The sequence below is a fragment of the Penicillium psychrofluorescens genome (assembly GCF_964197705.1).
Source record: "Penicillium psychrofluorescens genome assembly, chromosome: 1".
Lineage (NCBI taxonomy): Eukaryota > Fungi > Ascomycota > Eurotiomycetes > Eurotiales > Aspergillaceae > Penicillium > Penicillium psychrofluorescens.
Genome location: NC_133439.1, coordinates 3,245,004 through 3,262,450, shown reverse-complemented (window position 1 = coordinate 3,262,450; position 17,447 = coordinate 3,245,004). Strand labels below are relative to the sequence as shown.

The 17,447-nt window shown below is 53.1% G+C and overlaps 7 protein-coding genes across 7 annotated transcripts; 3 read left to right on the top strand and 4 right to left on the bottom strand.

Annotated features, from left to right (window-relative positions):
- Positions 1-125: 125 nt before the first annotated feature.
- On the bottom strand, positions 126-752 carry PFLUO_LOCUS1210 (uncharacterized protein; the record flags this gene model as incomplete). The annotated part of the gene is made up of 1 exon (XM_073778228.1): positions 126-752. One exon carries the CDS (start codon positions 750-752, stop codon positions 126-128), a length of 627 nt encoding a protein of 208 aa, XP_073635303.1.
- A 3,240-nt stretch (positions 753-3,992) lies between these two features.
- PFLUO_LOCUS1209 (Nucleolar Complex 2 protein) lies at positions 3,993-6,323 on the bottom strand (the record flags this gene model as incomplete). Its single annotated transcript, XM_073778227.1, has 1 exon — positions 3,993-6,323. One exon carries the CDS (start codon positions 6,321-6,323, stop codon positions 3,993-3,995), a length of 2,331 nt encoding a protein of 776 aa, XP_073635302.1.
- A 277-nt stretch (positions 6,324-6,600) lies between these two features.
- Positions 6,601-7,457, top strand: PFLUO_LOCUS1208 (Vacuolar protein-sorting-associated protein 28; the record flags this gene model as incomplete). Its single annotated transcript, XM_073778226.1, has 3 exons — positions 6,601-6,693; positions 6,753-6,989; positions 7,053-7,457. 3 exons carry the CDS (start codon positions 6,601-6,603, stop codon positions 7,455-7,457), a joined length of 735 nt encoding a protein of 244 aa, XP_073635301.1.
- A 282-nt stretch (positions 7,458-7,739) lies between these two features.
- Positions 7,740-10,089, top strand: PFLUO_LOCUS1207 (Protein-lysine N-methyltransferase rrg1; the record flags this gene model as incomplete). Its single annotated transcript, XM_073778225.1, has 4 exons — positions 7,740-8,097; positions 8,155-8,865; positions 9,291-9,553; positions 9,622-10,089. 4 exons carry the CDS (start codon positions 7,740-7,742, stop codon positions 10,087-10,089), a joined length of 1,800 nt encoding a protein of 599 aa, XP_073635300.1.
- Positions 10,090-10,200: 111 nt separating this feature from the next.
- PFLUO_LOCUS1206 (RNA-dependent ATPase rok1) lies at positions 10,201-12,390 on the bottom strand (the record flags this gene model as incomplete). The annotated part of the gene is made up of 1 exon (XM_073778224.1): positions 10,201-12,390. One exon carries the CDS (start codon positions 12,388-12,390, stop codon positions 10,201-10,203), a length of 2,190 nt encoding a protein of 729 aa, XP_073635299.1.
- Positions 12,391-12,859: 469 nt separating this feature from the next.
- On the bottom strand, positions 12,860-13,691 carry PFLUO_LOCUS1205 (ATP synthase subunit G atp20; the record flags this gene model as incomplete). Its single annotated transcript, XM_073778221.1, has 3 exons — positions 12,860-13,106; positions 13,174-13,258; positions 13,448-13,691. The coding sequence occupies 3 exons, from the start codon at positions 13,689-13,691 to the stop codon at positions 12,860-12,862; spliced, it is 576 nt and encodes a 191-aa protein (XP_073635298.1).
- Positions 13,692-14,428: 737 nt separating this feature from the next.
- Positions 14,429-17,398, top strand: PFLUO_LOCUS1204 (uncharacterized protein; the record flags this gene model as incomplete). Its single annotated transcript, XM_073778220.1, has 6 exons — positions 14,429-14,648; positions 14,698-15,308; positions 15,357-15,600; positions 15,653-16,252; positions 16,297-16,405; positions 16,459-17,398. 6 exons carry the CDS (start codon positions 14,429-14,431, stop codon positions 17,396-17,398), a joined length of 2,724 nt encoding a protein of 907 aa, XP_073635297.1.
- Positions 17,399-17,447: the final 49 nt, after the last annotated feature.

Sequence of the window (17,447 nt, the reverse complement as noted above, 5' to 3'; positions counted from 1 at the left end):
TTTTTCGAATCATGGGACGAAGACTCCTAGCCCTTTTAGAACATGCCCAAATCATTCCAACACAAACTATCGATTCGACGCTTTGTAATAGAAGACTCTCCTTGATTTGTAAGAATAAGATACAATTATGTATTAGATCTCATCATTGAAAGTAACATGTCTTCGACCTCTGCGTTGGCCGGGAGCGAAATGTTGTCTGACATATCGATATCAGTGTCGAACAACGCGAAAGGACTTTGTAGGCTGCCCATAGGGGGTTGCTCATCCTGTGGATCCTGAAACAGTAGGTCGTCGCTTCTTTCACCTTGAGATGAACGAGAAGACTCCACTGGCTTTGATTGTTCAACAACAGGGGCGTCTTCCATTTCTTGCTGAGATGCCGTCTCCTTTCCTTCTTGAGAATCCAGAGAAGTTGAAGAAGAGGTGTCCGGTGATGGAATGCCGCTTAGATCAAGATCGTTGGTTGCGGCCATGCGGCGAATACAGGCATTGCAAAATCTGAAAGACCGTCGAGCTGCCTCCGAAGTACTTCCTAAGCAATGCAGCCAGGAAATCCCCTTTTTCGCTCCGTTCAAAACGTCGCTGGCTGATTGAGCAAGCACTGCAGCTTCCTCTGAGCTCATTGCCGCTGGACCGATTGTTAAATCGAGAAGTAGAATCACAGTGGCCTGGGTGAGAACGTGTAGAAAATCCCACCACTGCAGGATTTCATAGCACCAAGCCAGATCCGTCTGGTCTGGCAGCAGTCTCATGATACCTAGGGAAGCTTGGAGACAGGCTAGGGCAGACGTATTACTGAACCGAGAACGAGTAAGCCGTGTACCACTCTTCTTTCCACTTCCGGGGCGTTTAAGACAGGGTCGATTAAGTATGATCCGGGCACTATAATAACTCAAGGCTAGTGAAACCTGAAAGGCTGATCTACTCTCCGGTAATTGATTACTGTGGTTGTCTTCGAAGCGGAAGGAAGGGTGTAAACTTAAGACCCAATGATCCACCTTCTTGCCGTAGAGAACTATGCGGTTTTCAACGCGGCTCCAACCGATCCGAGAGCTGTCGGACGCATATATTCCATTACTGATAGCATGGGCAATCAGAGACAAGTCCACCATGTAGAAAAAGTAGAGAGATGGACTCGGCGGTAAAGACTTCAACAAAGTGCTTTGAGATTCCATTTGTTCTTGATCCAGGTGTATAGACCATCGCACGGCACTAATCCGAGTCGACAGCGCACTAACTGGCTGATGGGAACTCTGCCCTGTGGGAGCCAGAGTTTCAAGGGATATTGGCGGAGGCGTAGAGCTAGAAGCATCTCCAAGGCAAGAAACTCTCCCAGTCATGACAGAGAGAAGATGTTCTAAGCGGAAAATTGACCACCATAGCTGATTTCGAGTTTCACCTGATTTCCCATCGAGTCCGTCGTTCTTTTTCTGGAGATTAAGCCCCAAAGCGATGCCGGATCGTGCGGCAATGCCGATCATCTTCCATGACCTAGGAGGAATATTAACAAATCGACATATATAGGGGGAATACCAATGGGAAGAGCATCTTTCAAGACCCGCTCTGATAATGACTTACCTATTTATCTGCGAGACAACCAGCAGGAAGAATGCCATCAGCGCTTCGGCTTGCACTTGCTGTAAATCATCATGCTCATAAAGAACGTTTTCTGAAACGCTGAGCGATCTGGCCCGTGAAAAAAATAGGTTCTCATCGCCATTAACCGGTATGTCCAGCTCGGAAAGCCGAGAAAACGCGCAACCGATGGCGAGGATAAGATTGAAGATGGCCAACCATTTCCTACCAGGGTTTTGGTTACTTGTGTAACAGCGATGATACTGTTCTTGGAATAGCTCATGTCGAATGAATGGCAAGGAAGTCTGGACCTTATCCAGATAGACCTGAAATAATCGATCGACCAGTCCTTTTGGAGGTAGAACGAAAGCATTGGTGACGTCTTGATCGGAGAGGCTCCGATGATCAAGATGATAGTTCACAGATGCGAGGGAATCGTCGGTCGGAAGCCTGTGTGACTTTCTACTTGGACGGAAATTGTCGCCACCTTGCCGCGAAGCCTCAGACTCCAAGCGCTGCATCCACACGACCTCAGAATTTTTTCCGATATATCCAGTCGCTCGGCTCCTTTCATCTCGATTTATATCTTCATCAACGACTTCGTTCTCATCAAGGGAACCGAGCGATGAGGAGGAGGAGGAAGCACTAGATGTTTTTCTTCGATGCTTTGGGCTTCTGTCGGAGCGGTCCTGTTACATTTGCATTAATTTGCTGATAATATTATCATTGCGCGATCGAGAACTTTAGCGCACCTTGAGAGCATTTGCCACACGATCTGCGATAGGCCCTTCGAGGTCTACGGAAATACTACGAAGCAGTTCCTCGTAACGATCGGCCTTCCTTCGCATCGATTCGAGTTCTCTTTGCTGTCGGACGAATTTGGCCTCCGAATAAACACAGTTGGTTCGGCCCAGGGAACGACATTGAAAGCAAACAGGCTTGCCGCCGTCGCATTTGGATTTCCGTTCTCTGCAAGTGTCGCAAGCTCGACTCGTACGTCGCCCGCCACTGTCACGTCTTTCACGCTGCAGGCGTGGAATGGGGACTTTGTTTGCCATTTTCCCTTTGCGAACAGATAATTCTCAGGAAGTCAAGAAGATAAGGAAGGGAATGTGGTTCGTAGTGGCCGTGGATCTTGCAACGTATCTGGATGGAGAAATAGTATTGGGAACGGGCACTATTTCCAGGGGGACTATCTCCAGGGGGGTTGGCTGCGCGTAGAAAATTTCGCCTTCGTACGTCATGTAATGCTGTAGGAACTTGTTAAAAAAAGCCTGTTACGCTAACTGATTCGCAGAGCCCAAAAATCTTAGGGTATATCCCTACAGCATTTCTGTTGGGCACTCATTGAAAGATTCATGTCATAAAGACCTACGAAGCGCAACAACCAACTTTGTAGTCTAATCTACCATTGGGGAAGGAACCTAGGAGAAATGGCGCGATGCTTCATTCCCGTTCCCCCGTGTTTTTGGGCTGCAGGATGGTTCGAACCCATTGAACCAGCCGTTGGTACCCTCTGCTATCTGCGGCGCAAACATGAATAATCCCATGCCACGAAGAGGTTAGTTACATTGGGCGACATTATGGTGAGACATTTATTTTGATTGATTACCAATTGTCGGCATCAAGATAGAGCATTGAGTGCCGGGTGTATCAAGAAGATGGATGGTATACGACCATATACAGTCCTAGTCATTTTGGTATACTATAATACAGCCTTCATACATAAAACGACCGAAAATGAGAGTCAGGATTTGCCTTCGCAGAAATTGCTCTGCTTGCAGAAAACTTTATCAGTGGTGTTATAAGCCAAGGTCCTTTGTTTATGCCCGGCTTCACGGTGATGTTGTTGCACTAACATCACGTGACTACCATGAGCGCTCATTAGCCTTTTGTCGAACTGTCTTCTTCGACCGTCCAGGATTGATGGGAGGATGTTTGATGATACAGTACATCTTATAGGTTACACTCTTCGTTTATTCCTGGAACCCTAGTGCTAAAGATAGGGGAGCTGCGATATAGATGTATGGCAATCACCGTGAAGTGGAGCACAAACAAAGACCCTTGTACTACTCCCTATCAGTAATACCTCCAGAATAGCTTTCAATGAAAGACACAACATATCCTTACAACAACTACTGCAGACATGAGTCATGTAATGTATCCAGTCAGATACTACAGAGAACTATACAAGGATATTGTTGATCACGGGACCTGATCTCTACCTGATCACTATGACGTGAACTAGAACTAATCAGCCGCAATATGACTATTACTAAGAGTCGAAGGGTGTAATACTGGAACAAGGATAGTCTCGCGCATATTCCAAAAATAAATAACTCTTTTGATAAGTCGGCCTATTCGCCCAAACGTACCTGATATACCATAGCAAAGAAATATACACAGTAGGCCAGCATCTAATCATCCTCCATCTCCAGCTCGTCCTCGTCCTCACCCTCATCCTCAAGCTCCGGCTCTTCCTCGCTCTCCAACTCTTCCTCGTCTTCGTCGCTACCCTCATCACTACTAGCCACGCCATCCATGAAGTCGTCACCATTGCCACTCTTCTTATCCTCAGCCCGGCGCTTCTCTTCTTCTCGACGACCCTCCTCAACGATAGCGGCACGCTCTTCTCTCAGCTTGCGCTGCGTTTTGACAAACGCCCCGAGAGGCGTAGACTCCCAGTCAACATCCTTGAGGAAAGACTCAACCTCAGCACGTTGGCGTGGAGCATAGGAGACATTGAGGCGGCGGTCCTCAATCCAGCGAGAATTGGCCTCGATCTTTTGGATAAGAAGCAGAATCATCTGGTTGATCTTTGCGTTCTTGTTGCCAGAGGCGCGATTCGAAACCTGCTTCAGCCAGCGCTTGAGCGCGACGACGACGGGGACCGACAGTTCGGGAAAGGCGATGTGCTTGGACCACAAGACGAAGAACTCCGACAGGAGCTCCGCTACTTGCTCGCCCACTCCATCTTGGTAGATGCGCGAACGCAGGTAGGATTTCGGAGCGCGGATGGCGGTGTTGAAGTCCAGTGGCCGGAGCGTGCTGGTCTTGGGAGGCTTGCGCATCTCGGCGGAGGTGAGCACCTCGAGGAGTGATGACGCCAGCGGGATGTATGTGCCAGTGGCACGAGAAACGCGGAGTAGGGCACGTGTGAGCTGGAAGCGGAGAGGGAAATACTGCGCTGTTGGGATCAGGCGCATCGCGCCCAGCGTGATTTGCACGACGGGGTAGATGAGAGGGCGCAGCGCTGACTGCTTGCCGGACTGTGCTTCGACCAGCCCATCACAGTGCTGCGCCAGCACGCGAGACCAGAAATCCAGTGAATGCACGTATTGCCAGTTGTAGATGGTTTTGTAAGACTCCTTGCTCGTGTTGGTAATGCTGCTGCGCAAGTGCATGGCCAGCTGCCGGATGAAAGTGAAGCCCGTCGTGTAGGAGACATTTTGGTCGATGCCCCAGATCTCAGCCGCTGAGTTCTTCATCAGGTTGACACCCGCCAGGGTGTGCACGGTTGTGTTGCGGCTGCCCTTGACCACACCCTCGTAAGTAGCCTTCAGCACCGTCTCCTTGATCCCCGGGTCGCCGAGAACCATGAGACGGCGAAGCAGTAGGAAAGCAGTGATGCGAGTGGCGTCCGCGTTGGACACATCGGCCCAGATCCCGACAACAGTCTTGATCAGCACCTTCAGCAGTTTTCGGAACTGCAGCAGGTACGGGAGCATGGGCTCAATCGATGAGAGGGTTAGCTTGAGGGTTGAGGCGTCAGAAAGGTTGGTGAGAAGCTGGTGGACCGAGGAGGTGTGCGATTTGATCAGAGGCGTAAGTGTCTTGAATTTCTTCGAGTCCAATGACACCTTGATCCTGCCCGAGGCCGTCTCCTTGATGGGGAGATGGTGTGCCAGAACCTTCGGGACAACATTGAGCGCCGTGATAAGAACCTGGTGGTACACATCGGGATCGGAAATGGAGTATTTCTGATCCTGGGCCTCGACCTCGTTGACGTAGGCTGCGGCGCGGAACGCAAGCACCACCTGACGCATAGCCCGGATCGAGTGCTGTTCCTCCATCAACTTCTGCCACTTCTTGACCATCACAATTGTAAGGGTGTTGTCTTCTTCTGCCTCTTCCTCCTCCTCTTCCTGGCGGACCTTCTTCTTTTTCTTCTTAGCGGGACCCTCCTCTTCCGCTGATTCGCCCTCGCTCAGCTCATCAACTTCTGCCAAGTCGCCGTGGTCCGCGAAGTCGAGTAGTTCAGCATCGTTCTCCTTCAGGTACTTGTAGAACTCGGGATCCTTGTCTTTCAATGCCTCGAGCTGGTCCTTGTGCGCATCGAATGCATTACCGTCGTCCTCCTCATCGCTCTGCGCTGCATTGTCCTCCCCAGCTTCAGACCCTGACTCCTCGCCCTCCTGTGTTGTCTGATCCTCGGAGCGTTTTCGCTTGCCGATCTTGGGAGTCACGTTCTTCTTGCTCGCCTTTTTGGCGTCTTCGGGAATGTCAAATCCGCCGGCGAAGAAGTCGTCGACGTTCATTTCCGCAAAGGCATTCTGCTTTTTCGCTTCCTCGGAGCTTGGCTCATCCGCATCTTCAGCCTCTGCGCGCCGGCTGGCATTCTGTGCCTTTCGCTTGTCATTCTGCTGGTGTCGCTGCTTGATCTTGGCGGAAGCCTTGCGTCGCTCGAGCGTATCCTTGAGGTGCTTCTTCTCGAATTTCTTCGTCGACTTTTTCATACCTCCGGCCATGGCGACGGTGTCGGACTCGTCTGCAAGGGAACTGCAGTTGAACGAGTGCAATGTACTGGGGAGTGAATCGCTTGTTGCCGGCCCAGAAAAAAAAAATTTAGGAACCGCAATGACCGCCTTGTCGACCGCCCAGTGTCCGAACAAGAAGGCGGTGGCAGAATCCCTATCTGTCTGCCTCCGCATCGCTTCTTCCTACTTGACACTTCGTTAGACAGATCCGTTGCTTCGCTTGCTTCCACGATTTACGAGTGACGACATTTATGACTATCAGATCAACATGTACGCCCAACAGCGCCCGCTATCCTACGCCCCGACGCCCTACAGCTACACCCCGAACCCCGCTCGCTCGGCCTCGATCAACCTAGATGAAGTACGCCCGCAGTCACAGAACCAATCAATTGTATGATGCTAATGAGTACTTCTCTCTAGGAAGTCAAACTATCTTCAAGCTCCGCCGAGCGCGACCTACACGAGTCACTGGCCGAGATCTACAGCATCATCGTCACACTGGATGGACTCGAGAAGGCATACATTAAAGATGTGGTGACAGAGGCGGAGTACACCGAGACATGCACGCGCCTGCTAAAACAATACAAATCCAGTCTGGGTGACGAGTCTGTTACCCGGGACTTTGTGGATCTGGAAACCTTCAAGCGAACGTGGGGGGTGAGTGAAACCCCTCCGGACTACATTCAGAACACAACTAACGGAGATGGTGATTGTTTCCAGTTGGAATGCCCACGAGCAACAGAACGCCTCCGCATCGGCCTACCCGCAACAGTCGAGCAAGCCTCCCACAGCGCCGCGGTGCCCAGCGGCAGTACAACCGCCGGACCCGGCGCCGGTGCGTCGGGCAGTCTCATTCTCGCAGCGACCGAGAACTTTATTACCTTCCTCGATGCACTGAAGCTGAACATGGTGTCGAAGGATGCACTGCATCCATTGCTGTCGGAGGTGATCCAGTCGGTGAATAAAGTGGCAGACGGCGAGTTTGAAAACCGCGGGAAGATTATTCAGTGGCTCATTACGCTGAATCAGATGCGGGCAACGGAGGAGTTGAGTGAGGAACAGGCGCGGGAACTGTCATTTGACATCGAGCAGGCGTATCAGGGCTTCAAGGCGACGTTGAACTAAGTGGTTAGGGTGATGATGATTGCATTGAGCAGGTGTTTGGGTGTCTATTTGGTTGCTCTATGTTCAGCTATTTTATATGATACCATTCTCAATAGAATTTGCATGATTGAAACAACCCTCAACCTGGAGATGTATAGATGGTTGATGCCTGAGGCCACTATCACGGAACCATGGCCCACGCCTTTCCTCATTGGGCCTTTTTTCTTTTCCTCGTGGCGGCGTCGAGGTTTTCTCCCTCAATCGCTCCAGCCTGGTCTGGTCAACCACACAGTCGTGGTCACCATGATCTCTGCCACAGAGGACGAGCCTCTCCACGGTCAGTTCCGATCTACATCCCATAATCATGATCATGTCCCTGATAAGCAGCCAATAAACACAGTGCTGGATCTGCCGCAGATCTACCAGAAGCCGTCGGGGACCGACCTCATCAAGGCGCTGGCGCTATTGACCCTGCAACCACGGTCATTCGCACTCAGTGCCACCGACACGCCTAAAGGCCCGGCGGTGCATCCAGCCGGGGTGACTCAGTACCTCACGTCCGTCATCTCCAGTGCGTTGGCATGGCTGGACACCGATGAACTCCGGGAGGCCGTGTGGGATGCCGCCGCCGCTCGACTCAGCGAGCGGTCCGGCCGAACAGGTGGGTTTGAGCTTTTCTGTTAGTGAGTGGGGTTCGTTGCTGACCGTATCTGTCTAGCAATGCCCGCCATGTCCCGCATCTTCAGCATTCCCACGTCCTCGGGCGAAGAGTACACCCTGACGCTGCACGAACCATCCCTCACAGCCGACAATCTCGGCATGAAAACCTGGGTGTCTTCTTACCTCCTCTCGCGCCGACTGCACAACCTCCTCGAGTCACCCCCGCAACTCGTGCCCGCGACATCGACCGACCCCTCGCTGAGGATGGAGCACAAGCCCCTCCGGGCTCTAGAGCTCGGATCGGGCACAGGTCTCGTCGGACTATCCTTTGCCGCCCTGCGCGGCAAATCTGCCACCGTCCATCTGACGGACCTCCCCGAGATCGTGCCGAACCTCGCGCACAACGCCGCCTTGAACGTCGAGCTCCTGACTAAGACCAGTGCAGACGTGACAACGGGTGTGCTGGACTGGTCTGTCACACCGGACCCGCTTCCTACGCCAGGAGAACGGTTCGATGTGATTCTAGCCGCAGACCCGCTCTACTCACCAAGCCATCCGAAGTGGCTGGTCGACACGATCGGTCCCTGGCTGAGCCGTGGGCTGGACGCGCGCGTCGTGGCGGAGATGCCCCTGCGCGACGCGTATCTGCCTCAGGTGCAGGAGTTCCGGCGCCGCATGGCGAATCTTGGGTTGGCGGTGGTGGAGGAGGGTACTGAGGTTGGGTATGATGACTGGGAGAGCGCGGATGGCGGTGCGTTGGCGGTGCAGTGTTGGTGGTCAGTTTGGGGGTGGAGTGAGAGGGTTTGATCTTTTGCCGACATGACGAGATTATGATTACATGATACATACACGATAGATAAGAGGCATGCTAGAAGACGTAGAAATACAACGATTGTTCAAGGATCGACGAGTAACCCCGGATCAGCAGTCACCTGACGTTGAGCATTCTCCTTTACTTCCGCTAACACGGTCCGCAGGATATACCAGCACTATCGCATTATGCCCTAGACACTCTAACTCAATCTACGAATCGAACATCCAAGAAATGAATATCCATTGCAGTCTGTATACCTCCAGGTCTGGAGACAGTCACCTGATACCCGATGACGTCGCATGAACATAAAGTTCAAAGTAGATTAGCTCGCCAACCGCCACATTTCAACGAGGCCGCCTTCTTGACCTGTTTTCTGACAGGGTACATAACCCATTTCAAAAAGGTACTCTCCGCAAACGGCACGTCCAATCCGACCGGCAATATGGTGATCGGCCTCCTAACCATCGCCTCCATCCCCACCGTCACCGGCGTTGCATTCGCGGTCAGCGAGCAGCGCAAATCGAACGAGCGCAGGGAAGAAGCGCGGCGCATGGTGAAGTTCAACATCGAGGCGCGGACTGACGGCGACACGGACGATGATCGCGAGCTACAAGGGAAGGTCGTTGTGGTTCGCAATGAGAAGGTGCGTGCCATTCCCAGCCCGGTGGGATGGACTGATTGACTGACTGACTACCCCGTTTGCTAAAACAGGTCTATCTCGACAACCCAGACCCCTCAACACGCACCCATCCCTCCTACACATCCCTAGCCTTCTACATCGAATACCCCGAACCCGAAGAAACGAAACATCTCGAGCGCGGACTCGGGTTGCCGACCCACGTCTCTGACAACCCACCACTACTGAACTGGGTGTATGTGGATGAGAAAACACACGAGCTGAAGTACGGGAACCGGTCGCAGAGCGTCGCGCACCTCGTTGGACCGTGGGACTGGACGGAAGACGAGAAGACCATCACCCTCGAAAAGAACCAGAGGTTTGTTGCTGTGGAAGCAGAAGAGGAGGGTGAAGGTGTGTGGGCGCTGTATTTTGATCGTAATCGGGATGAGTTGGCGGCTGTGCTTGAGGAGCAGGGGAGGCTGGACAGTGCGTTCGTGCCGGTTGAATTAGTGCGGAGGGTGGTTGTGGAGGAGAAACCGCCGGCGCAGAAGCAGTCATGATATGATGGGAGTCTCTTATGACGGGATTTATGAATGGCATGATTGGATATGTGTTTATTGTTCATGATACATAGTACCTACCCTGTACAGTACAAGAAGAAAAAAGATCAATTAATCCTCCAAACCCTCCCAGCTACTATCATTCTCCTCCGCCGTCTCCGCAGCCGCTTTCCGACTACGGCTCGCCGCAATAGCGCCCTTCTTGCGATTCTCCATGCGTCGCTCAAAGCCGCTCTTCGTGCTGATCCTCGCACCCCGCTGATCCTTCTTATCGTCATCACCATCACCACCCTTGCCTCCATATCGAGAAGCCCGCCGAGCCTCGACACCATGTCGCTTGAGATCCTTTTTACTGTTCTTGCTCAGATCCGGCAGCGCATCGAGCAGCCACTTTTGAATAGACTTGCTGCCTTCATTCCCGCGCAGCTTCTCACTGACATCGATGATGTTGGCGATGCTCTTCACGTAGGGAATATCTTCCTTCGTGTAGAAGGTAACGGCAATGCCGCCCTCGCGTCCGGCGCGGCCCGTTCGTCCAACGCGGTGCACGTAGACAGCTGCCGAGTTGGGGATATCGTAGTTGACCACCCCGTTGATACCGCGGAAGTCGACACCGCGCGCGAGCAGGTCTGTCGTGACCAGGATCCAGATTTCGCCTTTGCGGAAATCGCGCATGATGTCGGACCGCTGGCTGTCGGAGAGGTCAGAGTGCAGGACGGCGATTCGAGATGACCCGCCTGCTTCGGCGGGGATGTCGTATTTCAGTTCGGAGTGTAGGGCGACGGCGCGGGGAATCGTTTGTGTGAAGATGAGGAAGGGGGGTCGGAGACGGACATCGGATGCAGACGCCGCGGTTGGGTGGAGGAGTTGCCGGAGTCCGAGTAGCTTGCCCTGCTCAGTTGCGGCGTAGACGAGTCGGTGGTCGATGTTGGGGATTGCAGAGTCCTTCAGTCCTACGACGAGGCGGACGAGAGGATGTTGCTTGTGGGGTTTGTGTCCGAGCTCTTCTTGTCGCTCTTTGACGGTCAACCGGGTGAGGTCTTCGACGTTCGAGCCCATGGTGGCAGACCAGAGACTCACTCGGAGGTCTGGATGCGAGCACGAGCGCCAGATATCGAGAGTTTGCTCGCGGAACAGTGGGTCCAGTAAGACATCTGCTTCGTCCAGCACCAGATTCCGCACGAGTGGTAAGCTTGCCATGGTCTTCGTACGGCTGGCAGATAGAGAATTGACCAGCATCAGCGGCGTGGTGACGAGGATATCGCTCTTGGTGACCGGGGCATGACTCCCGCGCTGCTTAGCACGGTCATCCTCCTCTGGCTCCGAAGACCCCTCGCTATCTTCGTCTAGGGCATTCGTGTCACCCTCATCATCGCGCTCTACCACTTGCATGCCCTTCCTCATCAAAGTGATTTTGACTCCCGTGCCAGCAACGAGTTTCCTCCCCTCGTTGACAATCTGGCTGGCCAGCTCCTTGGTGGGCGCAACAACCATCGACAAAATACCATGCTCTTCGGGTTGTGAGTGGTGGTGTCTCACAATCTTATTGATCACAGGGATCAAGAACGACAGTGTCTTTCCACTTCCCGTCGGCGCCACAACCAACAGATCAGGCTCAGAAGAATCATCGCTGAGGCCGGTCGTTGCCGAGGACTCTCCCAGCAACAGAGGCAGGCTTCCTAACTGCACCTCCGTCGGCATCGTAAACCCTTGCTCGGCCACATTCTCCGCAAGCCGCCGAGAAATCTTGTATTGTGAACGCAGCTCTTTGAAAGAAAGCAACGGTTGCGGATAAAGGCGCCGGGCACGCTTTTGTTCTTTCTTGCTCAATACAGGCGTTTCCTCTTTCTTTTGCTTCTTCTTTTTCTTCTTGGACTCTTTGGGTGGCACCGGCTGCGTTTGGATCTCCTCCAGATCACGTAGATCCGTCACCTTGATTTTGTGAGAGTTGAGAATCGTGCGCCGCTGCACGTCATCCATGACATCTTCGTCGTCGGATTCATCATCTTGCTCGGCATCGCGTTCAGGCGCAGTCGATGTCGCTGCTGGGGTGGTCGCGGCAGGGCGCTTGGACGACTGGAAGAAATCCAGATCGGCAGTATCATCCCCATCTCCCTCCTCCACAGCGATTGCCCTCTTTCGTTTCTTGTTGCGCTCGAGCTTGTCGGTCTCCGCCGTCCGGAAGAGCTGCGGGTTCGCCGCCTTGCCTGTTGAGGGCAGACGAGCAGAGGCAGTGGCCGATGCAGATGTCGCGGCAGCTTTCAACTTTGTTGACCGAGTCAACAGCCTGAAGGCGTCCATCTTCTTTTGCGGCTGAGAATGCAAAAGAGAGAGAGAACGTAGGTTGAACTGCGACGGAGAAAAAAAAAGCGGCAGAATTGCATGTCACACGGGCCAATCGGAGTGCCGCATCATCACCAGTTCGAAAACACTTTGCCGAGAATCCACAGCACGACATAGGTGAGAGAGATGGGGATATGGAACAGGGCTACTATGCAGAGTATCACAATACTCAGGAATTGAATCCACTCAGGGTCCATGTTGGTGAAAGTGGTGGGAGTGGGAGTGAGAGTGGAAGTGTTGACTACCTTTCGTTGTACGAGAAAGACATAAAAACATTCGAACAGATTTCATTCAAAGCAAACGAATCGCAGACCGAAGATTCTATCTCAGACAACAGTTTATATTCCATCGTCTATCATACAGAGTACACAAGAGTCAAAGATAGAGAGAGAGGACAAAAGAAAGAAAAAGTTAGGGGTTTCTCCATCTAGTGTTCGTGCACAGGCTCGCCCCGGTATCCGACAATGTTCATGCGACCGACCATCTCACCGATAGTGAAGAAACCAATGACCTCCGCGGCGGTAACACCGGCCACAGCGATCTCCTTCTTGTTGGCGTTGCGCACGCGGGCCAGCAGGCCCTGGGGGGAGGGCAGGTTGAGGCTCTTGAGGTTGGCGGGGTTACGGGCGGCGTTGATCAAGGGTTGAAAGTAGGACTGGAAGGTGGCCAGGTTGCTAGAGGGTGTTATGTTAGTATCAGACTCTTTGTTGTAGGCCCATCGGGCAGGGTGGATGGATATACGGAGGAGTCATGTTCTGGCCGCGGAAGACCAGGCGGGCGAGTGAAATGCCGACTTTCGAGTAGTAAACCGTAGGGGGAACCATGGCTAGATAGTAGATTGACAGGGTTAGCAATGCACAGGCTGAAAATGACGCAAAAGTGATTTTTTTTTCTTCTTTCAAAGTCAGGGAGAAGGGAGGTCGACGGCCATAGATACGAATTCAATGGGCATCCCGCTCCTTTCCTGACAGATCACAGAACCGGCGTAGAAAATTGGGAAAGCGAATATCCTTACAGTCAACGAAAGAGACGACCTTGCCGACTGGCCCACCGACCTTCCTCAGGGCAGATGCAGCATTGGAGACGGCAGGGCCGGCCGCAGCAGTGACCTTGGACAGACCCTCCTGGGCCTTGGAAGCCGCTGAGGAGGCAGACTGGCTGGCCTTGGAGGCGGCCTCGGAGGTGGACGAGGCATGTCTGACGGCGGTCCTCCGGGCCAGGAACTGCGACTGCCGCAGCAGCAGGGCACGGGCGGGCATGGTGAGAGTGGGAAGAAGGAGTGGATATGAAGACAGCAAGCAAAAGAGGGCCCCGGGACAGCCGCTGGTAGTGGGACAGGCAAGTCCAATGGTTCACAGAAGATGTCGTCGCAAGGGCCAGAATCTGCTTGGATTCGGGAACTTCAGGAAACGGATCGGGTCACGTGACGAACATCCAGGTGCGTGGGTAAACAATCTATACTCCAAGTAAACAAGGAGATCCGAGAGATCCAATATCAATGAATCGACCACAAACAAGAATCAGTATTGTCGATGCCATGCTAGACGGATGTTTCCATAGCTTCACTATGGAACGTGCATCTCACTCCCCCACAGTCAGTGCCAAGAACTGTTATTGCTGTGCCTGCCAATCCTGAGCTCGTATGGTATACCTCAACGAGATAGCTTGAGGTCGCATCGTGGAGTGACATTATCACTAAATACGTTCTTCATTCTTATTCGTGGCATTAAATCGGCATAACAGCTAGTGAGTCCTAGCACCCGACAATTGCCCGTTCTCCGCATCTGCCAAGTAGCAAAGGTCAGGGTCTTAGTGCAGCCGAATGTGCCGCTCAGCAGCTACGGTGGTTGCGACCAATAACTTGTAGCTGCTTGCTTGCTTACCCCAAGTTCACCCCCGCGCCAATTCTTCATAAGTGCACTTCTGTGCCCCTTCCTTCTTCACCCTCTTTCCCCAAGAATTCCAGCACACCACCGCACCGCTCTGGACCGTCAACATGAAACTATCGCTGCTATTCCTGGCGCCTCTGGTTGGCGCTGCGGTCCTGAGCTCCCCTCACGATGGTTCGTCTACAACGCAATGTCCTGGCTACCGTGCGTCGAATGTCAAGAACCACGGCCAAACCCTGACCGCAGACTTGACCCTTGCTGGTAAACCCTGCAACTCATATGGCTCTGACCTCAAGGATCTGAAGCTCCTCGTGGAGTACCAAACCGGTATGTATCCCAAACTGAAATTGACACAATAGCTGATCTGGTGGCACAGAGGACCGCCTGCATGTCATGATTTACGACGCCGATGAGCAGGTCTACCAAGTGCCTGAATCGGTCTTCCCACGTCCCAGCTCGGACTCTACTATCAATTTCAAGAAGGAAGCTCTCCAATTTAAGTTACAGCATGATCCCTTCTCTTTTCAGGTCGTGCGTGGCGAGGAAGTCCTGTTCGACACCTCGGCTTCCCACCTAGTCTTCCAGTCGCAGTACCTGAAACTGCGCACCTGGCTCACCAATGAACCCAATTTGTACGGACTCGGGGAGCATACCGATTCGCTGCATCTGCCAACCACTAACTACACGCGCACCTTGTGGAGTCGGGATGCCTATGGCATTCCATCCGACACCAACCTGTATGGCAACCACCCGATCTACGTGGACCACCGTGGCGAGGCGGGCACCCACGGTGTCTTCCTGTTGAACTCCAATGGTATGGACATCAAGATCGACCAGAGCGACGATGGCAGGCAGTACCTTGAGTACAACACCCTGGGTGGTGTCTTTGACTTCTACTTCGTGGCAGGTCCCACCCCGAAGGATGTCAGCATGCAGTACGCTGAGATTGCCGGCACCCCTGTCATGCAGAGCTACTGGACGTTCGGGGTGTGTCTTATCTCCTGAGATTCTGGGATCGAAACTAACAGCGTCTAGTTCCACCAGTGCAGATACGGTTATCAGGACGTCTATGCTGTTGCTGAGGTAGTGTTGAACTACAGCCAGGCTGCGATCCCACTGGAGACCATGTGGACGGATATTGACTACATGGATGGCCGGAAAGTGTTTACTCTGGACCCTCAACGCTTTCCGCTTCACAAGATGCGTCAACTGGTATCTTACTTGCATCAGCACGATCAGCACTACATTGTCATGGTCGATCCGGCTGTGAGTGATAGCAGTAAGTTGACCTTGAAATCAGATGGCATATTCATGCTGACCGTTGGAAATAGACAATACTGCTTTCCTCCGAGGAATGGAGCAGGACATCTTCCTTCACCGCAATGACACGGTCTACCGAGGCGCTGTCTGGCCCGGCGTGGCTGTCTTCCCGGACTGGTTTGACTCGGACACCCAGGACTACTGGAATGGGGAGTTCAACGACTTTTTCAGTGCCGAGCATGGTGTTAACATTGATGGGCTATGGATTGACATGAACGAGGCTTCCAACTTCTGCCCATGGCCATGCGCCGATCCTGCCGCATTCGCCGTGTATGATAACTTGCCTCCGGCGCCGCCACCAGTTCGCTCCCCACCTTACCCGTTGCCTGGATTTCCGCCAGATTTCCAGCCCTCATCGTCATCCTCTTCGAAGCCATCTGAGAAGAAGAAGCCCTCTGGGAAGAGGACGCCATCTGGAAAGAAGACGCATAAGAAGCGAGCTCAGTCTGGAAAGGGAAAGAAGACTGGCCTGCCCAACCGGGAACTCATTGATCCCCCTTTTCATATTGCGAATGCTGCTGGGTCTCTCAGCAACCTGACCATTGACACGGACATTGTCCATGCCGGGGAAGGATACGTCGAGTATGACACGCATAACCTCTATGGCACCAGTAAGCAGTTCTCTCCCATCCAAGAGCCGTTCTAACAGTTTCAGTGATGAGCATGGCCTCCCGCGACGCTATGCAACAGCGCCGACCATCTGTGCGACCTCTTGTCATTACGCGCAGCACTTTTGCTGGAGCTGGATCCCATGTCGGCCACTGGTAAGTGTTTACATCATGGCTAGAAGTCACCTTCATATCTAATGTGCGTCTAGGCTTGGCGACAACCTCAGTACGTGGGACAAGTACCGTGTGTCGATTGCAGAGATGTTGGCCTTTGCTTCCATCTTCCAGATTCCCATGATCGGCTCCGACGTGTGCGGATTTGGTGATGACACGACTGAGCAGCTCTGTGCTCGATGGGCCATGCTGGGTGGGTTCTATCCGTTCTTCCGAAACCACAACAACTACGGCCAGATCCCTCAAGAGTTTTATCGGTGGCCCACTGTGGCAGATGCGGCCCGCAAGGTTATTGATATCCGGTACCGTTTACTCGATTATCTGTACACCTCGTTCCACACGCAGACCGTGACGGGCGAACCGTTCTTGCAGCCACTGTTCTACCTCTACCCGGAGGACCGCAACGTCTTCACAAACCAGCAGCAGTTTTTCTACGGCAATTCGCTTATGATCTCCCCCGTAACTGAGGAGAACAGCACTTCTGTCTCCGCCTACTTCCCAGATGATCTGTTCTACGACTGGTTCACCGGAAAAGCCATACGCGGTCACGGCGCAAACATCACTCTGTCCAACATCGGCCTCACTGACATTCCCATCCACATCCGCGGCGGAAGCATCATCCCTCTGCGCAGGGACAGTGCCATGACCACAACCGAGCTGCGTCGCCAAGGTATGGAGGTTCTCATTGCGCCCGGTCTCGACGGCACCGCTTCCGGGGAGCTGTACATGGACGATGGGGAGTCACTGAACCCGTCCCGCACGCTGCAGGTCCAGTTCCACTACAGCGCCGGCAAGCTGAGCATCCAAGGCCAGTTTGAGTACAATCCCGACGTGGCCGTTGAGTCTGTGACGCTGTTGGGCCAGACTAGCAAGCATCATGGTTCTCGGAGCGATGTCGAGTACAACGCCGGTCGGGAGAGTGTGACCAAGAAGACGAATATTAAACTTACCGGGTCGTCTGAGGTGCAACTCTAAACGAGGTCGTGATGCGTTGAAGTGGGTTTTATCAAAGGGGAGGATCTCG